A 12,134-nucleotide genomic window follows, 5' to 3' on the forward strand; every position below is an offset into this window, starting at 1 on the left:
ACATTGAGTGATAATTTATTTGCTACAAGCATAGGCGTAGCCAGGGGGGGGCGAACGGGGCCATGGCCCCCCCCAAATTTTCAAAGTTTGGATTCCGAAGTTGAACCCTTTGTTAAAAATATAATATAATTTGTATAAATTTATATTGTTTTCCAAGACATCTGGCTATTAACACCCCCCAGGACTTGTTTTAGACACACAAAAAGACACCAATAAATTTTGCAAATCGTAAATCGGGCAAAGTTTACGCGATTTACGCTTCTTTTAACTAATCTGTGGAAGCAATTTCAGAATCGCTTACTCTGTAGGGTTTTTGTGTAGCTGAGTTTTTTGTGTTCTCTAATTTTAGCCGCAGTTTTTGCCCGTTTGTGTGTAGATAAGAGCTACCTTTAATAAGTTAATAGCTGTTTATCTGCTAATAAGTTTCATACAAATATTACCCTGAAAGTGTTTCCAGAAAGCGTTATAATCCATTATTTAAGTGTAATTTTGCAAAAATTTTCCGGGGGAGCATGCCCCCGGACCCCCCTAGAATACGCGTGCCTTCGGCACACTCTAACCCCCCCGCCAGCTTTATTGCTTCCCTTGATTAACCCACCAGGATGCGCCACTGCACATCAGGTGGTGATGTCTTAAATCAAACATTTTGTCGTTCTCTTCAATTCATCAAATAATTGGCCCCCCCCCCAAAATTTTTTTCTGGCTACGCCACTGGCTACAAGCCATTTGACAACTTCTTGCATTTCTGTATTGGCCGCTTCATGCAATTTATCCACACTCTTTCCTGACATCAGAAGATTTGTGTCATCCGCAAAAATGATAGAATCAGTACAATTTAAACAATTTGGGAAGTCGTTAATATAAATTATGAATAATAGAGGGCCTAAAATAGAACCTTGGGGCACACCACACTTTGTCTCTAATGGAGTTGAAACACTACCAGAAATTTCTACTGTCTGAAAACGATTATTTAAGTAGCTTCGAAACCACTGGAGTGGTGTTCCTCTGATACCATAGTGATAAAGTTTTGTCAGAAGTATTTCATGATTTAGCCTACTGTGTCAAAAGCCTTTGATAAATCTATAAATCTATATTGATAAATTTTGATAAATCTATTTTGATAAATCTAAAATATGACCGAAAATATCGGCTAAGTAGGCCATGCCGTATAGAAAACTTTTACTTTCGAACAATTTTGAGAGGGAACTTCCTTTTCCTTTCAAAAGAGTTGATACCTCATTTTTTAGTTGCTGCAGTCGTTTTAAAACTTCTCTAGATAACCAACGTACCTCAGAATGACACAAAAGTAGCCTACTCCGTAATCTGACCCTACTTCTTGACAGAGCGCTTTAAAAGTAGCCTACGGTGGTTTACAGCTCTGCTTTTGATGAAATTTACGACTTTCACGCAATTCGTCAGAATTTCTTTGAGACTTGCTAGTAAAATTTTTGCTGCTAAGGCGTACCTGTGCAAGAAGCAATGTGTAACAACCACGCGAGGAGCTTCGTTTTTTACTAAAGCAGCAAATTTGGATTTGTTCCCGAGCATAGCTGGTGCTCCATCCGTGCATTTAGAACAAAGTTGTTTTTTATCCAAAATTCATCAAGGTAATCACGGATCCCCAAATGCTTTCTTACGGACCCCCAAGGGGTCCGCAAACCCCAGGTTGGGAACCACTGCTCTAAAAGAAGGCACTTAAACCAGGCTAGATGGGGATATTGTTGATAATTCTCTCGAAAACGAACTCAAGCTGTTAAAATGGATAAAACATTTACATAAATCTATCAAAACTGATACAGTTTTACCTGAAAATCCCTATGTTTAACTCTACTGAAAAAAGGTATTTTTCGTGCCACAGACTGGTCAAAAATTACTTAAAAAGCAGATTAACCCAACAGCACTTGAATCACAGGATGAACAGTTGAACATATTCACAAAAACTTGATCGATCAGGTTGATCTTACCTCAATTTGCCAAGAATTTATTGCTTTCAATGATCGTATTATTAACTTTTTAAGGAAAAAATTTCAAGTGTGATACAGTAGCAGTCACCTATATAGTGACAGTTGAAGGAACCTTATTGTGTTTGATAGGCCTATTATATTTGCATATTGGTGCTGCGGCTGTTACATATGCGCACAGCCTACTGTATAATGCTGCAGATTATTCATTGATCCCAGGTGGTATTATATCATAACTGTGAGTGTATTGTTTCTTTTTTACTTGTGTGTAATAAAGTATGTTAAACCCGTTAAGGTTAGCCTACTATTTTTTATTTCTGTATGGTTCAACAAAGCAAACTCTCTACAACAAACCAAACTTTACACACATTGGCGAAAAACTAACTTCACACTTAAAGCAAAAGTCAAACTTTGATTCATTCATGGGGCCTCCTTTAAAACAAACATGTGTGGTATATGAAACTGACGAAAGTAAAGTCGAATGCCTAATAAACAAACTGGATGTTAAAAAATCGGATGGACCAGATGACATCTCTTCTCGAATGTTAAAGTTATCAAAAAGTATTATTGCACCTCATTTAACTAAACTTTTTAATGCATGCTTGAAACAAGGAATATTTCCTGACGCTCTAAAAATTGCAAAAGTTATTCCTGTTTTCAAGAAAAACGCAAAAGCAGATCCAACTAATTACCGTCCTATTTCCCTGCTTTCAAATATCAGCAAACTTTTAGAAAAAATCATTTACAAACGCTTGGTGAGCTTTCTTGACAAATTTAATGTTATTAATGATCAACAATTTGGATTTAGGGAAGGTCATTCTACAACGTTAGCAATAAGTAATCTTCATGAAAGACTAATTGAACTCAAAAAAAAAAATCATTACGTTTACCTATTATTTCTTGATTTAGCAAAAGCGTTTGACACCGTTAACCACCAAATACTTCTAAAAAAGCTGGAGTGTTATGGCTTGAGAGGCTTAATGGGAGGCCTTATAAAATCTTACTTACATAACCGTAAACAATATGTTTCTGCTGATGGCTTCAAATCAAAGCATGAAAATATCACATGTGGTGTTCCTCAAGGATCTGTACTTGGACCATTGTTTTTTCTGCTTTACATAAATGATTTGCCTCTTATAACAACTTTCGATTTTCAGCTATTTGCTGATGACACTGTTTTATTTACTTCAGCAACATCTATTTTGCAATTGCAACAAAACACTGAAACTGAGATGCAGCGTATCACTGATTGGTTCAATGCAAACAAATTATGCATCAACTATTCCAAGACGTTTTACATGCTACTTGAACGAAAAAGGGGATTAACTTCAAAACTAAATGTATTCTTAAACGACACAAAAATTCAAAAAACAAACAACATCAAATATTCAAAGAAAATGAAGGAGTGTACCAGCAAACATCTATAGGATTGGCCCATGATACAAGAGAAGAATCCCCAGAGGATACAAACTGATATGAATGAATCTACAAGTGAATAAAAAAATAACAGTTAACCTCTCAAGTACATGTAGCTTGTTACATGTAGTTTCACTCTGTGTGGAGTCTCTCTGTGTCTGTCTGTTCACACTCACACTCTGTGTCTGTCTGTTTACATGTAGTACATGTTACATGTAGTTTCACTCTGTGTGGAGCTACATGTACTTGAGAGGTTAACTGTTATTTTTTTATTCACTTGAACATCAAATATCTTGGTATATTTCTTGATGACAAACTAAGTTGGAATTATCACATTGAAGATCTATTTGGGAGATTGGCGAAAATATCTGGAATATTTTATAAAATTAGAAACTACACAAACAAACACAGCATGTTAACACTGTACTATGCTCTTGCACGCTCAATAATACAATATGGCATTTTATGTTGGGGTTCTAGCACACAAAAACTGTTCAAGAAAATTTCAACAATGCAAAATCGAATCATTCGTACAATAACCTTTAGCAACAGAAGAGCAAAACTTTCACTACTGTACCAAGATCTCGACATACTTCCTATCAGTAATTTGCATAAATTAGAAATTTCTAAATTTGTTTTTAAATTTAAAAATATGTTATTAGGCTACCTGGCTACTATGTGTTAGAAACGATTCCCCGCCCATTTAATATTATTGTTGTATCTCTGCTCCATTCTATTTTCATGCTTGAGTGACCCGGCCATGCATTAACAATTTTTGCTAGTTGATCTTTCTTTTTACGTTTTGGCATGGACTGGAGTGGTCATTGTTTTATAAATCTGGAGAACTGGAGATTTGGAGTGACTAGGGAATATGTAAGAATTCGGTAAGCAACTGTTTGTTTCGTTTTATTATTGTCGTTTTCAATACACCATTTCTTCTAATAAGTAAGGCCTGCACTTTATCCAGTCTAGGCAAAAAACGTTTTAGACATCATTTATAAAACATACCTTTGCTTGGTGCAAGGTTATGCCTGTCTAGTTAACTCTAGCTAGTTGTGTAATTTGTTTGTTATCCTAGGGTAGTCTTTTCAGGTCTGCCAAGGATTCATTTATGGTATGTGCCTTTGTCTAGCTCACTTTAGCTAGTTGTGTAATTTGTTTTGTTATCCTAGGGTAGTCTTTTCAGGTCTGCCAAGGATTAACTTTTTGGTTTGTGCCTTTGAGCCTGCCATGCTGTAAAGTTTCTTTGAACTTTGTAACTAGTTGTTTGTTATCCTAGGGTAGTCTTTTCAGGTCTGCCAAGGATTCATTTTTTGGTTTGTGCCTTTGAGCCTGCCATGCTGTAAAGTTTCTTTGAACTTTGTAACTAGTTGTTTGTTATCCTAGGGTAGTCTTTTCAGGTCTGCCAAGGATTCATTTTTGGTTTGTGCCTTTGAGCCTGCCATGCTGTAAAGTTTGTTTGAATTTTGTAATTTGTTTGTTATCCTAGGGTAGTTTTTTCAGGTCTGCCTAGGATTCATTTTTTTGGTGTGTGCCTTTGAGCCTGCCATGCTGTAAAGTTTCTTTGAACTTTGTAACTAGTTGTTTGTTATCCTAGGGTAGTCTTTTCAGGTCTGCCAAGGATTCATTTTTTGGTTTGTGCCTTTGAGCCCGCCACGTTGTAAACTTTGTTTAAATTTTGTAAATAGATCTTCACTTTGGGCAGTCTTGTCAGGTCTGCCAAAGATTGAAGCTTCTAAGCCTGTACTCTGTCAGGCCATTGTTCTAGTCAGGTAGAACTGGTTACCGTTAAACCCTGTAATTTTAGTAGGTTGCTTACTGACATTCTCCGTAACATCGTGAAGGTCAATTGTCACCTCACCAAAGGTAAGTACCATACAGATTTTGTTTTTTGTAGCTTGTATATTGCTGTGTGTTAATTATGGCTCGTAAAAAGCCCAAGCAAACTCCAAGACGGAGTAAGCCAAATGGTTATGCTAGTGGCTCAACAGAGCAGCATGAGCCCGCCTCTAATATTAGTGGTCAACATGACATTAGCGAAGAGCTGCCAGGTCTCGTTGTGTTAGAACAAGAGCTGGTTGAAATCGAGCTTGGCATAACTTCCATCGACATGGAGCTATGCTCAAGTGATGATTTCCTGAGTTCTTCTGAAGTTTTGGAGGTAAAGAAAAGATGCCTCGAACTTCAAAGGAAGCTCTCCCTTAAACGTTTAGATTTACTCAAATGCAAACCACAGCAATCAGGCTCAATGGAATCTAGGATCAACCGTATGGGGGAAAGCATTTATGGTTTGCTTGAAGCCTGCTCTACCCTCCTTCGAAGCTGCCGAGAACAATCCAAGCAAGTGTCACATCAAACATCATCGGTAGTTATGGATGCAGGCAGTGACACAGGCAAAGCTGCTGAGTCTAGCAGTCACGTGACACCCCGTGAGAGTGGTGTAAAGATACCACCTGTAAAAGCAGAACAGGGTATCCTTCAGGGCAGCAGTAGTGCTAGTAATATTCTTAATCCTTACACATCTCCCTTTCGCACTGAAGCTAATAATAGTAGTGAATTTCCCATCGTCGTGCCTCAACCCCAGCTCAGTGCAGGGTTTCAAAATGTTCATGGTCCTCGGTTGTCGCTGGAGAAGTTTGACGGCAATGTGTTAAAGTTCTTTAACTTTAAAAGGCGTTTTGAACGATACATTGAGTCAAACTATCTAAGCTTTGAAGATCGCATCGCCTTTTTGGAGGACAATTGTGTAGGCCAGGCCTTGGAAGTAATTTCTGGCCTGAGTTGCTTGCAAAATAGTGAAAGAGCATATGGAATGGCATGGGATAGATTGAGAAAAAGGTTTGGCAACCCTGGAAAACTCATGGCCAAAGTGAAGGAAGATTTGCTGCAAGGACCCCCTATTTCAGAGTGGGATGCGCCGGGCCTCACAAAGCTTTGCGACAAGATGTATAAGTGTGAAGTCAGTTTCGATGGCTGGGGTAAGTCCCATCTTTTAAACAGTGATGAGGTGCTTCAACGGCTGTTCCTGCGACTTCCTTATAAGTTAAAGGAGCAGTTTGTTAATGTTAATCACTTGGGATCGGACTGTGCCACGTTTGGCGATTTAAGAGTCTTGGTCGAGGATGCAGCCTCTCGAGCCGACAGCCAATATGGCCATCTTATGCAACCAGGCAAAGATGTTAAGAGAGCTCTACAACCAACGATGGCTCGATCTAATCCGCAAGGTGGCTACAAGCGTGCTTCGGTTTGCACAACCCAAGAGCAGATTTCCCAATCTGCTAACCATAAGCAAGAGTCCTGTTGTTTGTGTGCAGAGTCGCATGCCCTATGGAAGTGTGAGATGTTTAAACAAAAGCCTGTTGCAGAAAGAAGAACCCTGGTGCAAAAGCATAGACTGTGTTTTTGTTGCTTGAGAGCAGGCCACAGAGTGGTTGATTGCAGATTTAAGAAATCTTGTGCAACGTGTGGATCGAGGCATAATTCACTTCTGCATGTAAACCGTGTGGAAGAGGAAAGCCCCTCTGCTCTGAAGAAGGGCATCTCAGCAACAACGTCCGCAACTGTGCCAGCAACATCTGGGACAACAATTTTTAAGGTTTTGCCAGTTAAGGTATGGGCTGGGGACCCCTCCAACTATACCTATACTTATGCTTTTATCGATGAAGGTTCTAGCGTCAGTCTATGCTCCTCAAGCCTCGTATCTCGCTTAGGGGTTGCTGCGACAAAAAGCAATGTGGAGTTGCTGACCACCAATGCTGTCTCCTTTCATGACAAGAAAATTGATTTTTTGGCTGTGCAGGGAATGGAAGAGCAGGCTGTGTTTTCCGTTGCAGATGCTCTGGTGATGGACCAGATTGTGGATGTCAGCCACAGTATTCCCACCGAAGCACTTAGTAGTGCATATAGTCATTTGGAGGACTTAAAGTTCCCTGAACTAAAAGATAGGAAGGTTGAGTTGTTATTGGGTAGCGATCTTCACCAGGCTTATCTTTTGCAGGAAGTTCGTACTGGCGCACCAGGAGAACCATGTGGACTGCACACTCTTCTGGGTTGGACCATTTATGGGAAAGATGGTGGCGATAGGCAACTCAACTCACCAGTAATGGTAAACTTTCTTAGCGTAAAGGAGTCTTGCGATAGAATGTTAAATGTATTGTTGCAGGATTTTAATGACATCGATGAGCCACAGGCCCCCTGTCCTTCAATTGAGGATAAACGTGCGCTGCAGATCATGCAGGACACGGTGAAGAAGGTGGATGGACACTATTCTGTAGGGCTGTTGTGGAAGAATGAAGACCCGGACTTGTGCAATAATCGCTCTATGGCACTCAAGCGCTTAGAGGGAATGAAGCGCCGATTTATTGCTGACCCGGAGTTATTCAATGAGTATCGTGGTAAGATGCAGGAATATGTTAAATGTGGCTATGCTGTGCCACTTGAAACTGGTGTGGTAGACACACCAGGGAAGACGTGCTATGTGCCCCATCACTGCACGACCAATGCGGCCAAGTTTAGAGTCGTTTTCGACTGCAGCGCGAAGTTTAAAGGCGTGTCATTAAATGACAAGCTGCTTCATGGCCCAGATCTCACCAATAACCTTGTAGGAACATTGTTTCGCTTCAGGCAACATCCGATCGCTGTTGTGGGCGATATTAAGGCCATGTTTTCCCAAGTACGTGTAGACGAAGGAGACAGGGATACCTTTCGATTCTTATGGTATCCGGACGATGATCTCAAGCGGGAACCTGTCGACTACCGTATGCAAACTCATGTGTTTGGAGCAAAGTCGTCGCCATGCTGTGCTGCCTTCGCACTTCGGATGACTGCCAAAGACAATGAAACAGGTGCTGATCAAAACACTGTTAACACAGTTTTAAAAAATGTTCATGTTGACGATATTTGTCATTCATGTGAATCGCCGGATCAGGCTATCGAACTAATACAACAACTGCGTGAACTATTACAAAGTGGCGGCTTCCATTTAACTAAATTCCTGTCTAACAGTGCAGAGGTCTTGAGTTCTGTGTTGCAGGAAGACTTGGCGTCGAAGGTCGATTTTCCTCAGTGCCAGCTTCCAACGCAGAAAACCCTTGGTGTTGTGTGGAATGCTGCGAGCGATTGCATGGAGGTGAGGGTGAGTATCCACCAAAAGCCTAACACCCGGAGAGGCGTTCTCTCCATGATTTCGCAAACATACGACCCACTAGGTCTAATACAACCCTTCATTTTACCTGCTAGGCAACTCCTGCAGCAGGCATGTGACGCTCAACTTGATTGGGATGAACCCCTTAATGGCCTTGGGCCAGTAAACATTAATTGGGAAGCTTGGTTAAAGGCCCTTCCAGAGCTTGAATGTGTTTCCATCGCTAGAAGCCTGACTCTTTTTGGTAAATGTGCTATCCGCTTTGAATTGCATGGTTTTTGTGATGCCAGTACCAGTGGCTATGGGGTCGTGTTTTATGATGATTCTGTAGTAATTTGTAATTTTCTATTTGGCAAGGCTCGAGTGGCTCCATTAAAGCCTGTTAGCGTACCTCGCCTGGAGCTCACTGCTGCTGTGCTCGCTGCCAAAGTCTGCAATTTTATCCTGACGGAGTGTGATTTTAAATTCAATTGTGTTGTCTTATGGACAGACTTAACTGTTGTGCTGCGTTACATTAATAATACTTCGACTCGTTTCCACACCTTTGTGGCTAATAGGCTGAGCACTATTCACATGCTTACCAGTGTCAATCAATGGCATTATGTACCGACTACCTTAAACCCCGCTGATCTCGCGTCTCGGGGAGTTTGGCCTGATAAAGTTAATACCGCTAAGCTTTGGTTCAATGGTCCTAAGTTTTTGCATGATGTCACGAGCAATTGGCCAAACCAGTCCGACTTTGTTGGCGGAATTTCGTCAGACGATCCAGAGGTTAAAAACATTGAACATTGCTCAGCCCAACAACACGCGATTACGGACTCGGACTCTCTCTGTCGGTTGTTTACCCGCTACTCGAACTCCCACGATCTACAAAGAACGGATGTTTGTATTTTTAATTGTTTGGCGACCCGTGCTGTGCACTTTGAGGTCGTGCAATCCCTGGAGGCAAGTGCATTCATTCAAGCCTACCGAAGATTCTGCAGCCGTAGAAACGTTTGTCCTACTGATCTGTACAGTGACAACGGAGGAAACTTTGTTGCTGCAGACCGCGAACTTCGGCAAGGACTCAAGAACCTCCATCAAAAGAAAGTCGCAGATGTCTTACTTCGGCATGAAACGAACTGGCACTTCAACCCTCCGCGTGCCTCACACCAAGGCGGCTTCTACGAAACATTTTTTCGTTTATTAAGAAAATTGATGCGGTCGCTGGTGGGAAACGCTACGTTGGATGAGTTCGACCTTCTCACGCTGGTAGCAGAGATTGAAAGAATTTTAAACGATCGTCCCATCACTTCGCTCCCATCGTCACCAGATGATCTGCAAGCCCTGACTCCAAGTATGATACTCACCGGGTCAGCTTGTGACACCCTATCGCCAGATGTTTTTATGAAGGCTGACGGTTATCGACGCTCTTGGAGAAAGACCCAATACCTCACAGACAAGTTTTGGGAACAATGGCTGTTGCAATATCTCCCTCAGCTGCAGCCCCGACAAAAGTGGTTTGGCACATCTCCAAGCTTGAAACCAGGCGATTTGGTACTGGTAACGGACGAGGCAACTAAACGTGGGCACTGGCCCAAGGCTATTGTAAAGGAAGTTATGCCGGACACTAATAAACTTGTCAGACGCGTGCGAGTAAAGGTTGCTGACGGTACAGAGTTTGTTCGCGACATCAGAAAGATCTGCCTGCTAGAGGGCAGTATGGACTTTTAAAATGACAATTTTGTTTTCTAGGCTGGCTGGTTGGCACGATTGCACAACGGACATTGCTCATGCTACTTAGGTTTCATTTTTGAATTGTATTGCGTGTCTGTGTTTTACTATTATTATTCTTGTGCTCCTCACTAGTGCAGCTAACACGGTGTCGTCGATGCATTTGCATCCAGCAGTTCTGCCATAACTGTGTTATTGACTCCCATTAATAGTGTTGTTTCTATTTGCATCCTGCAGTTATTTACACTGTAGCAGTCTAGCTCTGTTTTTGGTCTGACTATTTCACACACCTGTCTCACTACTAATGCTTTTGCTATGTGCGATATTATTTTTTGTGTTTTGTCAATTCATTGTTTAATTATCACGACTCGACTTAACAGTCGCGTGTTTTTTCTGGTAGCCTACTTTTTCTCTGACGTTAATGTCACTTGCGCTGGTCATAGCATTGTGCAGTATTAGGTTGTATGTGTGCTTTTGTTTATGCCATATCCCCACTTCTGCCACTGGTACCATGTATGCTATCATTTGTTTTTCGTGTATCCGTTTATGCTGACTTCCAGTTGTCGGTAGACTTATGTTTTTGTGCTTAATTTTAGCAATCGCTAAGCATGTTGGTCAAAAGGGTTTTTTAACTCCTCTTGGGCGTGTCTTCGATGTCCTTCTGTAGGCTACTGTTATGCATGTTCTATTAAGTTTGTGTGTAATGCAAGCCAGCCTTTGTGTTGCAATTGTGATCCTTGCTAACCGCGAATATTTTTGATTCTGGTCGATATTTGCATAATTCATGTTCATTGTCGTTAATTTGGCCACCTTGTGGCAATTAATTGGTTTGTATTTTGCTTCGTTGTAATCGTTTTACAGTGGTAAAACCCTCATTTGTTAAACTCTGGTTTTGGGGGTGGGTATGTTAGAAACGATTCCCCGCCCATTTAATATTATTGTTGTATCTCTGCTCCATTCTATTTTCATGCTTGAGTGACCCGGCCATGCATTAACAATTTTTGCTAGTTGATCTTTCTTTTTACGTTTTGGCATGGACTGGAGTGGTCATTGTTTTATAAATCTGGAGAACTGGAGATTTGGAGTGACTAGGGAATATGTAAGAATTCGGTAAGCAACTGTTTGTTTCGTTTTATTATTGTCGTTTTCAATACACCATTTCTTCTAATAAGTAAGGCCTGCACTTTATCCAGTCTAGGCAAAAAACGTTTTAGACACTATGAACCTTACTTTCAAGAAATTACTAAAGTACATTGCCATGGCACGAGAGCTTCTCAAAATAATAACTTTCACTTACGTAGTGTCAGCTCAAGAAAAGGTCAAGGCAGTTTGAAATTCTTAGGCCCAAAAATATGGAATGATTTACCTTCAGAAATAGTCGGGGCTACGAGTATTAAAACTTTCACGAAAAAACTTAAAATTCATTATATGAATAAACTTGCTCTGTGACTGTTTTTATTGTCACAACATTGACGACTATTTTGCAAATTGTTTCGGTTTGAACATTGTTGGTAGCCTACTACGTAGGCCTACTAGCCTACTCACGAACTGGTGCTACGTAGGCTACTACTTATTAACGGCTGTCATCTTATTAACTGTACTCAAGTCGGCCTATAAACTGACTGATTTTAATAAAGTATTAAGATGTAAACTATGATTAGGCCTACTTTTAGTGTTTTTTGCTAGCAGTTAACAGTTGTTGATTTTTTCCTCATACTACTTTTGTAGGGCATGATATTTTTGATGTTTGAATAAAACCACAGGAATTCACTTTTTTGTTTTCATTTTCACGGAACTAAAGCTTATCTTGTTTTCAACGTAGGCTAATGCCGATGCTTTACATTTGTCACATTAAAAACACGGGAAGCAGCTGACTCGATGACTAATATAGTCTTTCGCTG

The 12,134-nt window shown here is 40.7% G+C and overlaps 1 protein-coding gene across 1 annotated transcript; it reads left to right on the forward strand.

Annotated features, from left to right (window-relative positions):
• The first annotated feature begins 5,298 nt into the window (after window positions 1-5,298).
• Window positions 5,299-10,233, forward strand: LOC145783586 (uncharacterized). The gene has a single exon (XM_082595481.1). The coding sequence runs from the start codon at window positions 5,299-5,301 to the stop codon at window positions 10,231-10,233; it is 4,935 nt and encodes a 1,644-aa protein (XP_082451607.1).
• The last annotated feature ends 1,901 nt before the right edge of the window (window positions 10,234-12,134 follow it).

This window comes from Aplidium turbinatum, chromosome 14 (assembly GCF_918807975.1).
Source record: "Aplidium turbinatum chromosome 14, kaAplTurb1.1, whole genome shotgun sequence".
In the NCBI taxonomy this organism is placed as follows: Eukaryota; Metazoa; Chordata; class Ascidiacea; order Aplousobranchia; family Polyclinidae; genus Aplidium; species Aplidium turbinatum.